The sequence below is a fragment of the Telmatherina bonti genome (assembly GCF_933228915.1).
Source record: "Telmatherina bonti genome assembly, chromosome: 15".
In the NCBI taxonomy this organism is placed as follows: Eukaryota; Metazoa; Chordata; class Actinopteri; order Atheriniformes; family Telmatherinidae; genus Telmatherina; species Telmatherina bonti.
The window spans coordinates 3929521-3952922 of NC_136613.1; the positions used below are offsets into that span (position 1 = coordinate 3929521).

The 23402-nt window shown below is 44.9% G+C and overlaps 1 protein-coding gene across 1 annotated transcript in view; it reads right to left on the bottom strand.

The window, feature by feature from the left end:
* LOC306766509 (kalirin-like) overlaps positions 1-23402 on the bottom strand; it is a gene marked incomplete at both ends in the record, with an annotated part of 71296 nt that overhangs the window by 13696 nt on the left and 34198 nt on the right. Inside the window, 3 exons of the mRNA XM_079254289.1 lie at positions 227-419; positions 4313-4427; positions 6509-6583. Coding sequence (XP_079110415.1) covers positions 227-419; positions 4313-4427; positions 6509-6583 — 383 coding nt within the window. The remainder of the gene's footprint in view (positions 1-226; positions 420-4312; positions 4428-6508; positions 6584-23402) is intronic.

Sequence of the window (23402 nt, forward strand, 5' to 3'; positions counted from 1 at the left end):
GGAGACATCGAGTCGTACCGACACCGCTCGGAGACATCGAGTCGTACCGACACCGCTCGGGGATATAGAGTCGTACCGATACCGCTCGGAGACATCGAGTCATATCGATACCGCTTGGAGACGTGCAGACTACAGAAGAGTTGAATGAGATGAGTTAATGACAATGATAATATACAACTAATGACACACAGAAGGATGAAAAACTATAAAACTCATTTTTTCTGACCTCGAATGAGAACTTTGCACTGCCGAAGTTAGTCTTCTGTTTCTGCCAGAAGTTGTCGGGTTTGATGATGAGCGCCACGCAGATCTCGGCCGGGAAATACTCCTGCAGAGTCTTCAGCAGAGGCTTGATCAGCTCCCACTTCGAGCCCCGCATGTCGATGATGACGGTGAACCCTCGTTTGCAAACATCCTCGCTGTTGGGAGAGAGACAGCTCAGCTGGAGTCCTGGAAGCCTTGATTTCCTCGCCGATAGAACATTTTTCACTTTCTGTCACATTTGAGTTTCTAAACAAATGCAGCTGTTCATGTTCTGGTTCAGCAGATGGCATTGATCAGCTGAGGTGCAGTTAATGAAAGAAAAACCTGCTGAACGTTTCAGAATGAAGGTCGCAGTGAGTCATCCCAAAGCACCGGCTGCACTGCACAAACGACACGTCTGAATAACAGACCAGGATGATTCATCCGGAGCTGAGAAATGATTTTCCCAGACGTCCAATTTCATCCTTCATCACCGAGGAGTGTCCAAACACACAGAGCGGTCTTTATCTACCAGAAACTGTTCAGTTGGGATCATTTCTGTCGGCTCTTCAAATGAAATCAGGAATCATTTTGACCCCATTACGACACATTTCATGAACTGTTGTGTCTGGATTTAAACCTCCTGGACAAGATTTAAAAGCCTGGAAAACCTGCTGGCTGTTAGTTGTTAGTCGTTAGCTGTTAGTCGTTAGTCATTAGCTGTTAATTGTTAGCTGTTAGTCCTTAGTCATTAGCTGTAAGTCGTTAGCTGTTAGTCGTTAGTCATTAGCTGTTAATTGTTAGCTGTTAGTCCTTAGTCATTAGCTGTAAGTCGTTAGCTGTTAGCCGGTAGCTGTTGGTCATTAGCTGTTAGTCATTAGCTGTTAGTCCTTAGTCATTAGCTGTTAGTCCTTAGTCATTAGCTGAAAGCTGTTAGCTGTTAGTCCTTAGTCATTAGCTGTAAGCTGTTAGCTGTTAGTCCTTATTCATTAGCTGTAAGCCGTTAGCTGTTAGTTGGTAGCTGTTGGTCATTAGCTGTTAGTCATTAGCTGTTAGTCCCTAGTCATTAGCTGTAAGCTGTTAGCTGTTAGTCCTTAGTCATTAGCTGTAAGCTGTTAGCTGTTAGTCCTTAGACATTAGCTGTTAGTCGTTAGCTGTTAGTCCCTAGTCATTAGCTGTTAGTCGTTAGCTGTTAGTTCTTAGTCATTAGCTGTTAGCTGTTAGTCATTAGCTGTTAGTCGTTAGCTGTTCGTCCTTTGTCAATAGCTGTTAGTCGTTAGCTGTTAGTCCTTAGTCATTAGCTGTTAGTCGTTAGCTGTTAGTCCTTAGGCCATTAGCTGTTAGTCATTAGCTGTTAGTCCTTAGTCATTAGCTGTTAGTCATTAACTGTTAGTCGTTAGCTGTTAGTCTTTTGTCATTAGCTGTTAGTTGTTAGGTGTTAGCTATTACCCGTTAGCTGGAAATTTGTCACATCTCTGCATAGAGGCAGAAACTGGACAAGTGGAGGACAAATGAAGAAGAGTCAGGATCCAAAATCCAGCAAAGACCTGAACCAGGGCTTGAGACCTTCACCTGATCCATTAGCTGTTGGCCGAAGTCTCATCTGAAATGGTCTCCATGGAAACGTCAAGATGCCCGACAGGGTTTAGATCACTTGACTCAAAAAACGATGAACCAAGATCAGTGGAAATAGATCAGATGGAGGGACGTATCCTCACCAGAACCAGGACCTCGACGGGTCAGATGGAGGAACGGATCCTCACCAGAACCAGCTAAACGTCTTCCCTTGGACTGAAGACTGACTCGGTTGCATCCTGACAAACCTCTGCGTTCGTTCAGAGCAAAGGAGCTTTTGGTTGCTGAAGATGATGTGGAAGACAGTGATGGCAGGTTAAAGGTCAAACTCTTGCTCTATGTTTAAAACCAGGAGTTCTGGTTCTGGAGGGGTTGGGAAATGTTGGGTCGAGGACCTGCAGGAGGTCATACGGTGAGATTTCTGGCCTCTCAGCTCTCCATGCTGAGGATGAGGAGGCAGACCTCCTGCTGCCTTATTAATGCTCATGTCAGCCTGGATCTCCTGCTGCAATCCGGCCGGGCTGCAGAGATGAAGGAGGAATATTTCTGAGTTAATATGATTCAGTTTTATTCTCCTTTTCAGCAGAAAGTTCCAGATCACCTTTAGGGCAGCACTTTACACATTTCTGACCTGCTGTGACGCCAAGTCGACATTTACTTTGGACGTTTCTCTAGCCGCCGTTGTCCTGCAGCGTCCTGAGGCTCAGAAACTTTATGTTTATCGAGCCTTGAGCGTCACGTAACGGCTGATGTCGCCGCGTCACATGCTAGCAACTGGATATCAACTGGTCTGCTTACTGTGGTCTGGTCTCTGTAGTCCGGTTGCTGTGGTCCAGTAGGGACCGAACTTCACTGGAGATCGTAAATGTGCCACGATTCAGCATCAAATCAAACTTTATTCATAAAGCATTTCTCATCCGTTAGCATGTCGCTGCACAGAGAAGCCGGCGAGGAAACGTAAGAAACACCCGGTCTGCACCGGGAGCCGACCGGACCACAGCAACCGGACTGCAGCGACCGGACCACAACAACTGGACCTTCTGGACCACAGCAACCGGACCACAGGGAAGAGCCGGGAGCAGGGCCGCTGGTGATGAAAGCAGTGACTTTAGCTCCTGTCTGGGCCGACCTGCTTCCAGCAGCCTGATGGTTGTGCGTTTAGTACTTTTACGGCATCAGCGGCTGCGTGTGAGGACCTAGATCCACCTGCTCCCGTTTCAGGACTCGTGCGTCATTCAGCAGAAGAAACATCAGCAGGAACCTGCAGCAGAATTTCACAGAACATACAGCTTGAGATTGTCTTTAAGATGGTGTCCTGCTGCTTTAATGTTTCTGCTGATAAGATGATGAAGATGTCCTTTCATCATCAGCGAGGAGCTGCATCAGGAAGTGACACGGCTGAGACTGATCCATGATCACTTCTCCCTGCAGCATCCTCAGACTGCATCAAACACCACTGCTTCCACCGCCATGCAAATCAGACGCTGCTCTCCATCTGCTGCCGAGACGGAGAACAAAGGAGTGTTTGATTCTGCAGCCGGGGCAGTGCTGAGGCACTCCAGACGTACTCTACCCTCCACTTCTCCCCTCTTCAGACTCAATACAGACCTCCTGCTCATGTGAAGCTGGTAGGGTCTCTGCTCGGGGGTTACTGCAGATGGCCCGGATCTGGGGGTTATACTAGCCTCTGACCTTTCTGTAGGCAGGGCCACAGTGTATGGGCGGGGTCACATTATGTAGGTGGGGCCACATTAAGTAGGCAGGGCCACGGTGTATGGGCGGGGCCACACTATGTAGGTGGAGCCACAGTGTATGGGCGGGGCCACATTATGTAGGTGGGGCCACATTAAGTAGGCAGGGCCACGGTGTATGGGCGGGGCCACACTATGTAGGTGGAGCCACAGTGTATGGGCGGGGCCACATTATGTAGGTGGGGCCACATTGTGTAGGCAGGGCCACATTGAATAGGTGGGACGAAATTGTTTAGGCGGAGCTACACGGTGTGGGCGGGGCCACAGTGTATGGGCGGGGCCACCGTATGTAGGTGGAGCCATATTGTGTAGGCGGGACTACATTGAGTAGGCAGAGCCACGTGCTGTATGTTGGAGCACGTTATGTTCTGCATGTGACACCGAGTCGTCCTGCAGGTTTATTCACCAACAGCTGGTAGTTTTCTTTCTGTCTTTCTGCTTTTAGCTCAAATACATGGTTTATATTTAGCTTCTTTATCTCTGGTGCTCCTCACAGTTGTTGGCTTTGTCCTCCTGGGGGGGGGAAGTGAGTCGTCCTCTCGTCTATTCTAGAATATGAACATTTAATCTAAACAAACAGAAAAATAAAACAAGAATTCAGACCATGGAGGGGATCATTATATCTCTAAAGCTCCTCTTGGTGAAGCAGACGTGCTCAGTGGAACACAGCAGCCAGACCACCATGCTGCTGCTGCAGGGCTGGACCACACTGGGTGGAGTACAGAGACACCTGCTTGTGTTACCTGGGCACAGTGGACAGGTAGGTGACCAGCCTCCTCAGGTCCTCCTGTTTTATTCGGTCGTGGTTGCTTCTGGCAGGAAATGTCAGGATTGGTCCTCCTCTTTTATCTCGCCCACCTGGAAACACATATTCAACATGTTAGCATGTAGCTCAGCTTTGATAAAAACATGCACCATAAGCCATTTTTATAACGTCTGGAAAGCAGTTCCTGTCCAACGGGATGCGTGAGACATGTCCAGGATGTCTGAGTCCTCCTGTCCACCAGGGGGCAGCGCTCCCACAACGCCTATTCTTCAGCAACCAGCTGTGTCATGTTGTGTTTTCTGACTGGAGCTTATTTCCACCAACAGGAAAGGAGGCTTGGTGGGGGGAGGTAGGGCTTTGTCTTTCACATGTGTTTCATATTCTTCACATGTTAAAATTTGCTCTGGAAATAGCAAACGCAAAATGATGTTATTTTCATTTTATCTTCTAGTAAATCATGTGAAGAACATTAGGAACATGTGTATGTTCATGAGATTTATTACAAGTCAACCACATCATTCACATGTTCTTCATATGTAAACCACATGCAATTTACACGTCTGGCATTCACATGTAAATGTTGTACAAATGGTTCACATGTAACATGCATCAAACATGATATATGTGCAAACATGTTGAATGCACATGTGAACCACATGTATATGTGGAAAACATGGTTTCTCTGTAAAGGTAGGATCCTGATATTTGATGATTTCACATACATGGCTGTGGTTCACATGCACATGTGTGGCTCACATGGCTCCATGTGTGGACTGCAGCAGACCAGTTCTCCTGTTCCACCATCAGGATGTGGTCCAGCATGGTCCCGCTGGACCAGTTCTCCTGTTCCACCATCAGGATGTGGTCCAGCATGGTCCCGCTGGACCAGTTCTCCTGTTCCACCATCAGGATGTGGTTCAGCATGGTCCCGCTGGACCAGTTCTCCTGTTCCACCATCAGGATGTGGTTCAGCGTGGTCCTGCTGGACCAGTTCTCCTGTTCCACCATCAGGATGTGGTTCAGCATGGTCCTGCTGGACCAGTTCTCCTGTTTCACCATCAGGATGTGGTTCAGCATGGTCCTGCTGGACCAGTTCTCCTGTTCCACCATCAGGATGTGGTTCAGCATGGTCCTGCTGGACCAGTTCTCCTGTTCCACCATCAGGATGTGGTTCAGCGTGGTCCTGCTGGACCAGTTCTCCTGTTCCACCATCAGGATGTGGTTCAGCATGGTCCTGCTGGACCAGTTCTCCTGTTCCACCATCAGGATGTGGTCCCGCTGGACCAGTTCTCCTGTTCCACCATCAGGATGTGGTTCAGCATGGTCCTGCTGGACCAGTTCTCCTGTTCCACCATCAGGATGTGGTTCAGCATGGTCCTGCTGGACCAGTTCTCCTGTTCCACCATCAGGATGTGTTTCAGTGTGGTCCTGCTGGACCAGTTCTCCTGTTCCACCATCAGGATGTGGTTCAGCATGGTCCTGCTGGACCAGTTCTCCTGTTCCACCATCAGGATGTGGTTCAGCATGGTCCCGCTGGACCAGTTCTCCTGTTCCACCATCAGGATGTGGTCCAGCATGGTGGAAGGTCTTCCCTGAAAGAGACGTTGTCTGGATGGGAGCAGATGTTCCAGCATTGATGGAGCTTCCCAGATGTGGAAGCTGCCCACGCCATCGGCACTAATGCAACCCCATCCCATCAGAGATGCAGGCTGATAACAAGCTGGATGCTCCCTCTCCTCTTTAGTCTGCAGGACACGCCGTCCATGCTGTCCACAAACTATTCCACATCTTCATCCAGGTTTCCACTCAGAACATTTTAAATGAGCTTTGGTCCAGAGAAGACGGCGTGTTTCTGGATCCTCTTCACATATGATGGAGCTTTAACCTGCATGTGTGGATTTCAGCCTGAACTGGGTTCAAACTGGTTTCTGGAAGCTTCCTGAGTCCATGCACTGGTTTCCAGTAGAAAATCATGTCTGCTGTTAATGCAGAACATCACCAGCATCTAGGCTAGCCTCAGCATACAGAGATTCCTTCTGATTCTCTAATCTCTCTACATTATAAACTGGCGATGGAGGATCTTAAATAGTGGGAATATATTTTAACTTAATTTTTCTCAAATATTGCTTTTCTTTTGTATTTGCAGATTATTGTTTGTAAACATTTTACCCACCTGACACGAAGGCAACTTTCTCCTTTAACACAGGCAGGACATCAGATGCCTTTATGCCTTCTGTCCTGAAGGACCCTGGAGAGAGAAATTCTGCATTAATCCCATTATCTGATCAACATTCCTGTGCGAGCGCACGTACATGCTTCTTCTTCTCTTGTCCATTCCAGATGGTCCCTCAGAACCTCCTCCATCTCACATCTTATTCACCAAACTACTAAATATGTTTTTATTTTCATCTTTGTGCTTTTCTTTATTCGACTGACTCGGCTTTGATCGGGACAAGTTTTCATCCCTCAGTCTTTTCCCTCTCGCTTCATCTGGTCATCCGTCTGTCATGTTGTGAAATCTCTCTCTCTCCTGTTGGTGTTAATGTCTCTCTACCCCTCTCAGCAGAAAACAAGCCCAAATGTCCTCATCCTGCTGTGTGTGTCGGGCGGCCAGGACAGGGTTTCACACACATTCCTCAGTCCGAACAGCAAGTCAGCACAATCAGACAGAGAGAGAGAGAGGGGTCGAGAGACACCGGCTCTTCTTTTCATAAACTCCATGTTTCGTCTTGGTTTTTATTCACAAAACACCAACAAACCGATGAGTCAGCTTCGGTTTCGACACGTCCAACAGGTAGAAATGTAAATAAATCCACCCGACCTGCTGAGGCTGTCAGGTGAGTCCAGTGCAGAGTGAAGATCCACAGATGGCCACCAGGTGCTGGCTTCACAAGTCGCAGGTGCCCCCTGGACAGGTGACCAGTCCATCGCAGTCAGACAAGAAGCTACATGGTTCCATGTTTGACATGATGTGGAAATTCCTTCCATGTTTATATTTATTCACCAAACATCAGTTAAAACAACGTGAACAATGCTGGGAACAGGAAGCCGTGTGAGGGGGACCGTTTTCACTGCTGCACCGCTAAACCTGCGGCAGGAAGCCGTTTGAGAGGGGGACCGTTTTCACTGCTGCACCACTAAACCTGCAACAGGAAGCCGTTTGAGAGGGGGACCTTTTTCACTGCTGCACCGCTAAACCTGTAACAGGAAGCCATTTGAGAGGGGGACCTTTTTCACTGCTGCACTGCTAAACCTGCAGCAGGAAGCCGTTTGAGAGGGGAACCGTTTTCACTGCTGCACTGCTAAACCTGCAACAGGAAGCCGTTTGAGAGGGGGACCGTTTTCACTGCTGCACCGCTAAACCTGCAACAGGAAGCCGTTTGAGAGGGGGACCGTTTTCACTGCTGCACCGCTAAACCTGCAACAGGAAGCCGTTTGAGAGGGGGACCGTTTTCACTGCTGCACCGCTAAACCTGCGGCAGGAAGCCGTTTAAGAAGGGAACCGTTTTCACTGCTGCACCGCAGGAACCAGGAAGCTGTTTGAGGGGAAGAAGTCTGGTCAGATTGCTGCATCGCTGCGTCTGATGCTACATGATAATGATTCTGTTTTCGATGCTCCGTCTTGTGGCGTTTGGATGAAACACGGCCAAAAGCGCGATGAAACGCTTGGAGTGGAAAGTGCTGAGTCACCGTCCTCATTGTGCTCTAAAATGTCATTTCTCTCATGAAGCTGAAAATCCAGGCTTCATCCTCAAAACCACCAGTCTTCAAACTGCATCAAAAAGTTGTGTATTTTTAGAACTAGACGCCGTATTCTTCTTTCATTTAGGACACGTTGAGGAAACAGAGACGCTAACCTGATTGCTAAATGAAATTTGTCCACATTTAATGTAATATAAGAAAATGCTGCAGTGCTGAGTCAAATTCTGCCTTATCACTAGCTTTTATCTGAATTTGTACACTTTATAAATAGAAAAAATTCTTATTCCATTATTCTAGTTGAATATAGATAAAAGAGTCCAAATAAATCTAAATTGTGATGATAATTGAATATGATAATCATCATAAAATACAAATAAAACTTCTGAGAATAAAATGTGTTTTAACCAGTTTGTAAAGTCTTCCTGCCGCCACTAGGTGACGTCGGTTTGCCACAAAATTAGTAATTTATCCCTACAACCATTTTAGAATGGTCCAGTCTTTAGGTAAGAAGTTCCCACTGCAAGACGGATCGCCACTGTGCATGTGGGACCATCATGCTAATGCTACGACTGAAAGCTACGCTACAAAAAACAGTGGAAAAAAACAAAAACGTCGCATTTTAACATATAAGGCATTTATTTCTTTTAAAACATGTCCGAAGCATCAAGCACATCTGCACTGGCTTGACTAATGTGGTATCGGTACACTTCAATTAATACCAAGTACGAGTACAAACGCTTGGTATCGAACCATGCATCGGTATCGGTATTGGTGCATGCCTAAATGCTACGACTGAAAGCTACGAAAAACGGACACGAGTGTCGGTGTCCACTTAGCATTCAGCCTCATTCTGGGTATTTCTGTATGAAACCTGTTGAAATCTTCGAGCCTTTTACAGCAAGGAAGCTGATCCCCTGTGACGATGCCAGAGACGGTTTTACGGCTTTCTATAAACATTTACGCAGAAAAAATGCTCCTGCGTCTTAAAATAAATCAAAAAGGAACCAAAGTCAAAGTCTGCAGCAGCTTTTCCTCCAACATTTAACACATATCCGATCAGAGGAAGTGTGTGTGGAGGGAAGGACGGAAAAACTCCAAGAGGAACCAGCTTTAGTCATTTCTACAACACACAGGAAGCTGTCGGTGATGTTTCTGTACAAATACACGATTTAAAAACTTCAATACAATTGGGTACTGTAACATGATGTTTTTTAATTTTAAATTAATAGTTCAAATTTAAATCATTCGGATTTAACGTATTCTCCAAGTTTACATGAAAATAATAATTCTGAATGAAACACGTCCTCTTCAGAGCGGCGGGTTGGGAAGGGTTCTGATTGGACAGAGGGTGCACGTGACGAATGACATATACCACAAATAAACAAATTTCGTTCCCTGCTTCTCGTCTTTTCAGTTGTAACTTAAAATGCGAATAAACAAGCCACTTACATGAGAATTAAGTTTAATTCCGAATAGAAATCGGCATAAGGAATTAAGTGTTTACATGGTTGTTTTTCATCAGTTTAAAGCAGAATGAACTTTTATTCGGAATTAAACTGGAATTAAAACTCCCATGTAAACTTAGCAAATGTTTATTACACATTTATATGTAGAGAGTTCCACCTTTACAGTCATCAGCTAAAGTACTAAAAGCTAAGTTAGCTGCTAGCTAGCTAGCTGCTAGCTAACTGAAACAGCTAATATACCAGTCCCTGTGGGATTTAAGCTGTTAGCTTAAGTTAACTTTATTTCTTATATTTACCGCTTAACAACTTCAATTCATTTAGAATTAGTGGGAAAGAAAATGAAAACAGTGAAAACATAAAAGAAAAAAAAACTGGAGCAGAATGTTAAATTTAGATACAATATTAACAATCATATTACATCACAAGAATTTTACTTATGCATAAAGAATAGGTTAGTTTGCTAGCCTAAACTCACAGCTATGGTTCAACCTAACTTAGCTTAGCTGCTAAATTAGGCTAAATAGAATCTAGGCTAAATCTCGTATGCCCAGTTTTGTCTTTGATAAAAGACAATCTGATTGTGCCAGGTAGATGGGAAGTTAGCTGCTAAACTAAGCTAAATCTTATTTAGCCTAGCTGCTAAGCACGGGTGTATAATCCAAGTGACATAAAGTAAAAGTCCTGCCATGTTTATGGATCTACCTGTGCATGTAGAACAGGTGTTTACACTAACAGGTGCATCTACCTGCAGTGGAGTTTGTGGACGCCTCAGGTTGTCGGTCTTTAAAAATAAAAAAGCAAAAAGGAAATGAGAGAAATTTCCATGTTAAAATATCTTGAGTGGATTACCGTTAATTCTGCCTGTCCTCCTGTAGCTCACCAGGAAAACAGAATAAATGCAAATGAGATAACAGGATTATGCAAATGAGAAAAACTGTCTGACCAGACACCTGTACAAGCACCTTTTTACATTTACGACCGCGCTGAAAACTGTCAGCTGTGTTTGTACGTGGACTGACCGTTAAGAGTCCATAAAGCGAACATCTTCATCTGCAGAACACATACAGCTGGTTGTGGTCGCATGAAGTTTGCTGCTTTATCTCCATAAAACAGCTTCATGATGGTCAGCAGCTTCCATTGCCAGCAGCTGTGTGTAAAAGTACACACTTACTCTACTTCTACACTACTACTGCTCTACTTCTACACTACTACTACTCCACTTCTGCTCTACTTCTACACTACTACTGCTCTACTTCTACACTACTACTAGTCTACTTCTACGCTACTACTACTCTACTATTACGTTACTTCTACACTACTACTCTACTTCTAGTCTACTTCTACACTACTACTACTCTACTTCTACTTCTACACTACTACTACTCCACTTCTGCTATGCTACTACTACTCTACTTCTACGCTACTACTACTCTACTATTACTCTACTTCTACTCTACTTCTACGCTACTACTATACTTTTACGCTACTACTACTCTACTATTACGTTACTTCTACACTACTACTACTATACTTCTAGTCTACTTCTACACTACTACTACTATACTTCTACTCTACTTCTACACTGCTAATACTCTACTTCTACTGTACTACTACTACTACTCTGATTCAACACTACTGCTACTCTACTATTACACTACTTCTATTCTACTACTACTCTGATTCTACACTACTACTACTCTATTCTACACTACTTCTACTGTACTACTACTACTCTGATTCTACTTTACTTCTATACTACAACACTACTTTGACTCTACTACTACTACTACTACTCTGATTCTACTCTACTTCTACTCGACTACTACACTACTTCTACACTACTACTACTCTACTTCTACACTACTACTACTCTACTTCTACTCTATGACTGTACTGCCAGCGACTGAGCCAGCATCTCGTACGATGTTATGTCTAAGACGGTGCCTGAAGAGTTCAAAATGAAGCAACAACGCAGGAGTCCACCAAGGAGACGGCGTTGTACATTTACAACACCAAAACTCACAGGTCCTGTTCAGGACATAAAACATGATTTCATCACCATGACAACGTAACTGATAGAACTCACAAGTCCTGTTCAGGACGTGAAAGACAAAGGACTGATTTCAAACATCTGATGTGGTTCTGCATCACTGATCAAAGCTTTCAGAAGTAGGAAGAGCCAAACAGAATAAACCAAGAATATCACACTTACAGATAAACAGATTCTTTAACATATTTGGAATGTGGAAACCATTCAGTGCTGACTCTAAATATTCAGTTCGTTTAAGAGATCAATACAACTTTTAAAATAAAAAAATTATAATTATTGTTTGAAAGTCTGGGGCGTCCAGACCATCCCAACCATCCCAACATTTCAACACCTGATTAAACTTTTTTAGCTTGTTTACGCTTCGTTTCCCACTTCCACTCCAAACATTAAATCTTTCAGCAGATACGAGGCAAACTGCGGCGATGTCGGCTAACCGCGGTGATGTTGGAGAACTGTGGCGATGTTGACAAACTGCGGGGATGTTTACGAACTGCGGCAACGTCGGCGAACTGTGGCGATGTCGGCTAACCGCGGCGACGCTGGAGAACAGTGGCAACATCGGCGAACTGTGGCGACCTTTGTGAACTGTGGTGATGTCGGCGAACTGTGGCGACATTGGTGAACTGCGGCGATGTCGGCGAACTGTGGTGATGTCGGCGAACTGTGGTGATGTCGGCGAACTGCGATGACACAGCGACAGTTTAAAGCTTTAACTTCTGAGGTTAAACGTGTTCGTCAGGGTTACAGAGAAAAGCGTCTTCTGAAGCCTGACGACGAACATTTCTCTGGTTTGTCTTTCAGCAGTTAGGCAGGTCTCTTCTCCGCCTTCATCTGCAGAACTGGACTGAAACTCAGAATTGTCTTGTCTCAAAGCGACACTGAAAGGCCGTAACACGCCAACATGTCTCCAACAGGACCTCATGTCTCCAGCGGGACTGCACGTCTCCAGCGTCTTCCTGCTGAAAACTTCACGAGGCGCCACAGTTCCTTTTATTTCTCTTGTGAAAGATTAAAACTCTTTTATCTGTGCTGAGATCGGCTGATGGAAACCAGGAAGGAGCGGCTGTGCAACTGGTTGCTATGGTGATTCCAATGCGACGCACAGAGCCTGACTGTTAATGTTGCCGTGACGGCGGCGCCTTCCCTCGGACGCCACCGCAGAATTAGAGTTCAGTTGATTTCAAACAAACGTCACAAAGTCGTTTCCAAAACCTTCCTGAAGTTTGGGAAGCAGAAGAACACACAGTTCTCTGTATGATTCTGATGTTCAGTCGGGTTTCATGGCGAGTAAAACACCTGAGGAGAAAACCGAGTAGTGGAGGTCACGGAGCCAGCGGGCGCTTTGAGAGGTAACCATGAGACCTGCCACACCTCAGCCACATTGGCCGAAAGAAGCAGAAAATGGACACATTATGATGTATAAATTGTGTCAATTTATACATTGTGCGTAAAAGAAGTTGCGGATGTGAAAGAATTCAGTTTGAAATAATTTCTAAAATATTTTGAGGGAAATTTAAAGTGAGTCATGAGGATGTTTCTGACATTTAAAGTAATAAAATGCAGTAAAGTTTAATGTTTTGTAGTGCTGTGACGATATTTGTCCGGACTCGACTTGATTCCGATTTTTTTGGATGCCGATTTGATTTAATTTGCGATTCTCACAATTCTTCAATATTAGTGATTTTTATAGATTAAAAACAAAAAAAAAAAAGTATAAAACTTTTTTGCTCGTCATTTTTCTTGTTTTGAATGAGGAACAAACAACCTGGTGTGAAAAAAATCAATTAAAAAAAAAATTACAAAGGTTTTATAATGGATTTTTTTATTTATTTGAAAAAATATACATTTTTTTAATTAAAAAAAAAATCCATTTTAAAATTGTGAAGCAAAAAATCCAGATTTTTCATCCCTAATGGGATGGAAATGTGAGTTTTTCCTGGTTTTTCCCGGTCTTGTTCAACGCTGCAGTGAATCTGGGCTTTCTGTGGGAAACATGTTTTGTATTTTAATGAGCAGAAACAAGTAAAACCTGCAGTAATAAGTGCGTTGTACTGCAGACATGGTGTGTGTGGAACTGCCGTTACATCTGATGAGATCTTGTTAACGCTGTTTTCATTTTCATAAACCTCCACAGATTAACCCTCTTCCAGCCAAACAGTAAAACCAGGCATGATTTGTTGTGGTCTGAAACACACCTTTGATCCAACATGTGTTTTCGTCGTCGCAGATGCTGAACACACACACCCAGCTGTGTGGACAGTAGCAGCGCAGCAGTGATTGCAGCAGCATGTGGCTGAGAGCAGCAAACAGGAGCCGACCGCCTTGGTTCGCATGGCGTCGTCCGAACCAGCCAGACATCTGCTAACCATCGCTGCAATGAAGACGTGTGTCGTTCCGTGGTTGTCTCGGCGGAAGGTTAAAGTCCACCGTCACTCAGATGCTTCAGAAGCAGAAATGGTAGAAATAAAGCCTTCATCGTCATCATCTTCATCAGCAGGATGACATCAGGACATTTCTCTTTTTTCTCAGCATGGTGGCGGCGTGGTTAGCACTGCGGCCTCAGAGCCGCTGGTCTGAGCCTCAGCTGAGAGGGTTCGACTGGTGGTCTTTCTATTAAGCCGGTCACTAAGAAATATCTGCCATGCCATTAATTGTCCCAGAAATGATTGGGATAGAAGATAATATTGTGCAAAGTGATTATTGTTGTCATTTTATTGAAAAACCTGCATTGGCCGCTCTCCTCCACCTGAATATTTCACTGCAGTTCTGACAAATATGAAAGTAGTTTCTAAATATTCAGCCTTTAAAAATATTGACTTGTAGCTGCAGAATTGTAGAAAACACTTTGTCCCCCTGTGTATCGCTGTAAACCTGATAATAGCATGAAGCTACATAGAGCTTAGCAGCGCTAATCTACTTCTATGCTAGCAGAGATAAGTTAAGGAAAATATTTAGTTCTTATTTTATATTTTCACGTTTGAGCTGAAATTAAACTAGAAAGAAGCTCGAAGCTTAGCTTAGCGCTCGCTACGCTAGCTCACTACGCTAGCTCGCTACATGATGCAGTTTCATGTAAACAGGAAGCTAGCAAGCATAGCCAGCTTTAGGCATGCTGTTTATGTTCTATTGGGAATAAAATATGAGTTGATTTATTGGTTATTCTGTTTTATTTATATTCATATTTTACAGCATTGTTCTAGTTGAAAATCTGGATTTTTTGTTTCACAATTTAAATTTTTTTTTCACTTAAATAAAATTATTCCACCATAAAATTTTAGTCGTTTTTATTGGTTTTATTGATCTTTTTTACTTGTCTTCCTGTGCATTATAGCAGCAGAACAATGGTATAGCTGCTGGGTTGTTTTCTCCTGCCTAAAATCAATAAAAATTATGGGCTAAAAAAAGTTTTATACATTATTTTTTGTTTTTAATCTACAAAAATCAGCAATATTGAATAATTTTGAGAATCACAATTTAAAAAGAATCCGCACCCAGAAATTTGGAATCAAATCGGGACAAAAGCGTATCGTCACAGCCCTGTCCTTTACTGTTTGGATATTTAAATCTTTTCCTTTTTGTTAACATTATTTCTTCATTATTGGATAATTCAGTTTTACCCATGAAAGCAGGTTTTTTCTGGATAACCGTGTCCTCCGCCCTGCCAACGGTGGTCGGGTCTGGCAACATGACATAGTTAAACCTCTTGGAGGAGACGCTGAATTCAGCGGTTTGAAGTGGACGGTTTGAAATAAAATAAATAAATCACACATTAAAAACACATCAGTAACATGTTGCATGATTTAATGATCCTATTAGTTCTGATGAATAAAGACGTTTTCTCTCGTCTCACCAGACATGCCTGATCTGGTTTAATACAGGAATCTGTTTTACATCTCTGTCAGACAAGCTTCACGTCTCAAACCAGGAGGTGCAGGTGGTTCCATCCTGACCCGTTTCATAAGAAGGATGCAGTAGAAGGCGAGGCTCCAGAACCAACTAAAACACTTGCCGTGTTTCTGCAGCCGCTTGTTCACAGGAAGATAACGTGAAGCGACCGTGAACGACTGACTGCCCTCAAACCTTTCGCCTCATTTCCATGGGGGCGATGCTGAGAGTAATAAAGTCCCGTCTGGACACGTCTCGGTGTGTCCCGGTGGTGGATGGTTTACACGATGCAGCTCAGAGGAAACCACAGCTGCAAAGTCATCAATGAGAGAATGTGTCATGTTAACACTCAGACCCAAAGCTCCATGAACGTCCTGAACCAACCAACGGCACGAGGTCGGCTGCGTATTTATATATATATGTCATGCAAGATACCAAATAAATCCCAAAAAATGTACATATCCTGTAAATATATCGAATTATTAAACGTTATCCAAACGCTTCCCATTGGTTTGCTGCCAACCAATGATCTCTTGACATCAGTCATGAAAATGGACCAATCAGAGCTGCTGAATCCTCTTCATCATCCTCTTTATCAGCCAACCAGAGTTTATCATCTGGATGTTTCAGCTCCAGACGTTCACACAGACATGAAACCCTGCGTCTACATCGAAGCCGTCCTGCAGGAACGTCCACACACACAATCTGCAACAGTTCAGAACTTTAAAACGTTCATTTCACTTTAAATTCACGGAAAACGTCGGAAGTTTTGGTCAAAATGAAAGTCAGGAGCGGCGAACGTAAGACCCAGACGGGAAACATGGACCACATGAAGAAGATATGGACGTTCTCAGGAAAGCGACAGGAAGTGATGTCACTGGTAGAGATGTGTGCATGTGAGCAATTTTCATCTTTCAGGACGAACTGCAGGAGGAAGGTCACGATACGCCCGGCGTGGCTGCTGTTCAACATTTCCAGACATGTAGAGGTTAAAGGTCAACATGCAGCCCTGCTGGAGCCATTATCCCCGCACACACACCCACCCACACACACACACACACACCCACCCACACACACACACACACACACCAGCAGACGCAACACACACGCCTGCCGCTGAGCCAGCGCCGCAGGCAGCAGTGAGATCAGCCTGCAGACACTTCCAGCTTTGGGTTCTGCTCACGTACCGAGTCGTCAGCCGGCGAGACGAGCTTCCAGCAGACGGTGAAGGTGACACCGAGGATGTTCAGACGGCCGACAGCCGTCCGGATAAATCAGCAGCAGCAGCAGAGACCCAGTCCGCATTGCCAGCTTTGAATAACCACAGTGACCAACTGCTGCATGCAAAACCAAACCGCCGTGCTCCTGACAGGCCGCCGCATGTGTCGCAGCCTCCACACGCAGGTTCTGGAAGGCAACAGGTGAGGCTGTCTGCGCCCCGGCAACAGCTGCCTCGCCTCACATGTTGCCACGGAGACGGCAGCCACCAGACTTCCAATGGGAATCCCATTCAGAAGCGTTATTGCTGTAATCGATGACGCGACGCGTTAGCGCGTGCTAACCGGCGAGATCCGGTTGCATCAGCTGTTCCAGTCTGACTGCATGTGTTCCAGTCCTGACGGAGCTCCTGGCATCGACTTTCATTCAGCGGAGACATCAGAGCTCTGACATGTAAAACAGAAACATCTGCAGAGACATATGTTCATCAGAAAGGAATGAATCATGTTTGCTGCACCAACATGAAGAGAAACCTCATCTTTACCAGAACAGCATGTTCTGCTGGATCACGCCCAGTTAGCATGCAGGCTCCTCGCAGGCCCACCGCTATCACAGCAAGGAGGAAAGATAACAAAATGGCTGAGACCTGCCAGATAATCAGAGAACAATCAGTCCACTTATTGTAAATATCTCCAGAGTGCTCCTGCTCCAACAGCACTGAAGCATGAAGTCTAGTTATTACATGTGTCGGTATGAGGAGATGCTAACTGTGATGCTACACTTTTTCTATCGCTTGAAAATATTTTGTTTCATTTGACTATTTTGTTTTCAGCCCGGAGAATCCTTTACAGCAACATCTGGTCGACTTTTACCAGCTGGAGAGATCTCAGAGAAGAGACAGGATGCAGGATGTTAAGCTAGCCGTGGTGCACTGGGGTGCGACCTGGCTGCCGCTGCTCTCGGGCTCTTGGGGCCCTGGGGCCTGCGCTCTGTCTGCCCTGGGTGGCCGGTGCCCGGCGGGATCGGCCCTTGCCGGCCTGGGCCTGCTGGGGCCTGTTCCCCCTGACTGCGGGGGACTCTGGTTGGGCACCTCCTTCGCCACCTCCTGGGCGGATGCATGGCTGGCTCCGGAGTGGGGGGGTTGGGGTCTGTGCCTGGGGGTGACTGTCGGTTACCCGGGTCTCTGGGTTCTCCTGGCCTTCCTCTAGCTGTAGGCGGGCGGGGTCACATTGGCATGATCACTCTTCTCTAAACACGTTCCACTCTGAATGTTCTGCATGAATGTTCTGCATGTGTCACAGTCACTGAGTCATCCAGCAAGTTTATTCACTAACAGCAGGTAGCTCTCTTTCTGTCTTTTTGATTTAACTTGCTAGTTTCTGGTCCTCATGATTGTCAATGGTTTTGTTCTCCACAGGGACCATGAATCTAGAGTTGGCTTGTGTGGGTGTATATATTTATGTGTGTGGGTGGGTATGTGTGTGTACATATGTATGTATGTATATGTATGTACGTATGTGTATGGATATATATATATAATGTACGTGCGCGTGTATATACATGTAGGTGGGTATGTATGTGCATATACGTGTATGCATTGATCTCTTTCTTTTGTTTTTTATATTCTCTTTCTGCCCCTTTCCTGTCCTTTCCGGTCGGGTCCAGCAGCATAAACTCTGTAATACAAGCTATTATCCAAAACAAATGGAAAAATAAAATAAGAATCAAGAAATACAAGGGGATCATTACATCTATAAAAGTTCCCCTTGGCAAAATAAATTTGCTCAGCAGAACACAGCATCCAGAACATCAGTCTGCTGCTTAAATGCTGGACAAGACAAAAAAAAAAACCAAAAAAAAAACCCCCCGCTCATTGGGATCACCCCGCCCACTGGTACCACCCCGCCCCCTCTACTGGGTTCACCCCTCTCCCTGCACTTGGACCAGTGGGCGGGGTGGCCAGTTCCATCCACTGCGGGTTCTGTTGGTGAATCAGCAGAACTTTCTTCTTGTAAGACCTCTGATTGGTCAGATACGTCAGGTGGGCGTGGTTAACACAGAGAAGCAACTAAAAGTCGATGCTTCCGTAAACATGACTGAACGGACCGTTCCATCATCATCATCCAAAGTCTCCCCCTCCCTTCATGTTCGGGCCACAATGTCTTTCTGTTTCCATAGCAACAACATCACAGTCTGCTTACAATCACTATATCTCTGGCGACATATTGATTGCTGCACCCCCCTCCTCTTTGATTTCTCCCAGATGTCCATCCACCAGCTCCAACCGGTCCAGAACTATGCAGACTGGATCATGACGAGATCCTCATCACCCCCGTCAGCAGCTCCAACGGCTTCCCGTCACCCAAAGCGTCGACTCAGAACTCCCCCCGTCCAGCTAGAAGTCATCCTAACCGCAGCATATGGATCCACTTCCCACCAGATCGCCACCCGCCGATCCTCCTCCGTCACCTCCACATCGTGTAGCAGAAGTTTCAGCCCAAACCTTCACAGCCGACATCTGCAGCTCGCTTCCCAGCTGCAAGTCCAGACCCAGGACTCGCCTCGGTTTACCGACGTTCTGCCACCATGTCCTCCAGTCGGGGTTCAGCGGCTTTCTGCTCGCTTCGGTTCCTCTAGAAATGATCGCTATGAAGTAAAAGAATGTAGAGTTTTGGCGCCGTCTGCTAACTTCTGTCCTGATGCGTCCTGCTGTTCCCGTCTGGATGGACGCTCGTCGTCGCCGTCGCTGCAGAGACGCCGCCCCAAGCGGCTGACGACCGTCCGCCCGATGAGGCTACGGCCCTGGTTCAGGTCCAGTCATCCACAACGCAGACTACTGTTACTGTCTGACAAGAAGGACAGAGCAGATTTGTTGGGAATTTACGGGAAGATCGAGTCTGAATCCGGAAGAAGAGCTTCAGCTTTGTGTTGCAGGTCACCGGGGTCAGGTGGAGTCCGCCATGTTGTCACGCCGTTTTAACTTATAACCTGCATACGGTCCTCAGGCTGAACGCCACACTGTCGGGACTGCAGAGGAAAACCACATCAATCACTGCTCACACACACACACACACACTCACACACACACACACACACACACACACACACACACACACACACACACACACTGCAGCCAGGTTTCGCCTCGTTACGGACCGTCGCTCCCAGTAAGACTGTTTCTGTACAACCAACTGACTCACGCTGCTGTTTCCACAGCGGTAACAATGACTTCTTCCTCCTATTAAGACTCAAGGATGCTGCATACACACACACACACACACACACACACACACACACACACACACACACACACACAGAGAAAGAAAACACCACGTGAGGAAACGGGGGACGACCTTGCTGTTAGCGTGTTTGTAGCCTGTTAGCTGAAAGGCTGAAAAATTTAAAGTTAAACGAAGTTAAAGAAGTTAAACGAGTTTAAACTCATTAAACTGATAAATGACAGATAAACGTCTCCATGATGAGACACACCAGCAACACCAGTAACACCAGCAACACTAGAAACACCAGTAACATCAGCAACACCAAACACCAGCAACATCAGCAACACCAAACACCAGCAACACTAGAAACATCAGCAACAGCAGCAACACCAGAAACACCAGAAACACTAGAAACATTAGCAACAGCAGCAACACCAGCAACACCAGCAACACTAGAAACATTAGCAACAGCAGCAACACCAGCAACACCAAACACCAGCAACACCAGAAACACCAGCAACACCAGCAACACCAGCAACACTAGAAACATTAGCAACAGCAGCAACACCAGAAACACCAAACACCAGCAACACCAGCAACACTAGAAACATTAGCAACAGCAGCAACACCAGCAACACCAAACACCAGCAACACTAGAAACATTAGCAACAGCAGCAACAGCAGCAACACCAGAAACACCAGCAACACCAAACACCAGCAACACTAGAAACATTAGCAACACCAGCAACACTAGAAACACCAGCAACACCAGCAACACCAGCAACACCAGCAACACCAGCAACACTAGAAACATTAGCAACAGCAGCAACACCAGCAACACCAAACACCAGCAACACTAGAAACATTAGCAACAGCAGCAACAGCAGCAACACCAGAAACACCAGCAACACCAAACACCAGCAACACTAGAAACATTAGCAACACCAGCAACACCAGAAACACCAGCAACACCAAACACCAGCAACACTAGAAACATTAGCAACACCAGCAACAGCAGCAACAGCAGCAACACCAGAAACACCAGCAACACCAGAAACACTAGAAACATTAGCAACAGCAGCAACACCAGCAACACCAGCAACACCAGCAACACTAGAAACATTAGCAACAGCAGCAACACCAGCAACACCAGCAACACTAGAAACATTAGCAACAGCAGCAACACCAGCAACACCAAACACCAGCAACACTAGAAACATTAGCAACACCAGAAACACTAGAAACATTAGCAACAGCAGCAACACCAGCAACACCAGCAACACTAGAAACATTAGCAACAGCAGCAACACCAGCAACACCAGCAACACTAGAAACATTAGCAACACCAGCAACACCAAACACCAGCAACACCAGAAACACCAGCAACACCAGCAACACCAGCAACACTAGAAACATTAGCAACAGCAGCAACACCAGAAACACCAAACACCAGCAACACCAGCAACACTAGAAACATTAGCAACAGCAGCAACACCAGCAACACCAAACACCAGCAACACTAGAAACATTAGCAACAGCAGCAACAGCAGCAACACCAGAAACACCAGCAACACCAAACACCAGCAACACTAGAAACATTAGCAACACCAGCAACAGCAGCAACAGCAGCAACACCAGAAACACCAGCAACACTAGAAACACCAGAAACACCAGCAACACCAGCAACACCAGCAACACTAGAAACACCAGCAACACCAGCAACAGCAGCAACAGCAGCAACACCAGAAACACCAGCAACATCAGCAACACCAGCAACAGCAGCAACATCAGCAACACCAGAAACACCAGAAACACCAGAAACACCAGCAACAGCAGCAACATCAGCAACACCAGCAACACCAGAAACACCAGAAACACCAGCAACAGCAGCAACACCAGCAACACCAGCAACACCAGCAACCGTCACGTCTTCCGGAACCATCCAGAGAACCAAAACCTTCCAGGATGTGATCAGCCGCTACGAGCTGGAATTACGTCTTTTGTTACGGCTGCCTGCCAATCCACCAAATTGTTTTATTTTGTATTCAAATCCCTGTGTTGAGTGGAGCCACCTGCGGATTGGCTCCACTCAACACACCCCTCTTCCCTGCCTGCTGGTTGGACAATTGCCCGTCCTATCAGCTACATTGGAGGGAGATTTAAACCGGCTGCAGCTGTGGACTCACTGGCAACTGTTTGGCACAGTCTGCCCTCGGCTTGAAATCTGTGGGGTTTGAGTGCTTCTGTTGGTGGTAATTTGAATAGATTTTGTTTGGTTAGTAGTTTTTGGTTCTGTTTAATAACTATGTGGTTTTGTGATTCTTCCAGCAGCGTTAAAACTGGTTGGTTTTGTGTTCTCCGTTTATTTCTCTTGCTTAGTTGTTTTTTTGTTTTCATAGTTATATTTGTAAAGTGTATTTTAAACCCTTTTGGTTTCTCTTTCTGTTGCATTTATAAACAGTGTTTTGTTAAAGTTCGACTGTGTCCGGCTAATAAGTATTTTGGTGTAAAGTACTTTTGCCTTTAAGCATAGCTATTGGAGCGGCTTCATTTTCTGTTTGTTATTTCAGCAGACCAGTTTCTGTTTAACACATTGTGCGCCTTGTTTTCTTTTCTTTTTGTACTGGATGGTTTTTGTTTTGTAGCTGTCCTTTCTTTATTTAGCTACACTTAGCCCAACACTCGTAAAAACCTCTTTGTTCCCATCTCCACTTGTAACAATAAATTCTCAGAAATTCACATGTTAACAGCTCCGCAGTTCTCATTTGTTACGCCTCACATCCCCTTGCAGAGTTGGGATGTAACATCTTTATTTATCCACAGGCTCAGGAATAAAATCATGCAAATAAAAACAAAAATAAATTTACAAAATATTTATAATTACATAAAAAAACGAAAACAAAATAAAGTAAGAAAATAAATGTTAAATAAGAAAAACAATAATAAATACAAAATGAATACACAAATAAGAAATGAATGAAACAAATTAAATATATAAGTTAGACTGATCGACGATCTAAATAAAATATAATTCAGATAGATGACACAATAAAAGTTAATAAAACTATATAAAATGGACAAATAATGATTAAATAAAATATGAGTAATAAATAAAGAATTAAATGCAGTAAACTTATGCGATGAAATACATTAATGAGGCCAAAACAAGATGAAATAAAATTATATGAAAGCATCAATAACGTTTCCTTCTGGAAGAATGGATCAAACTTTTCTCCTGCTGATGGAGGAAAAATTGACGCGCGTCAATAAACATCACAACGTCATAAAAATCTGGTAGGAAAAAATTAATTTGATCCTAAAAACAAAAAAATCTGGTTTAATAAACAAATTCAGGTTTTTAACCCAGAAAAAAAACATTTAAATAAAAGTTTAATGAAACAAACAGATTGATCCAGGATTCAACAGGATTATTATCCTGAGTGAGCAGTAAAACCAGTTCCCTCCCAGTCCATCAACACCATCTGACTGGTTACTGAGCAGCCAATCGGATCACAGCTTCTGTCT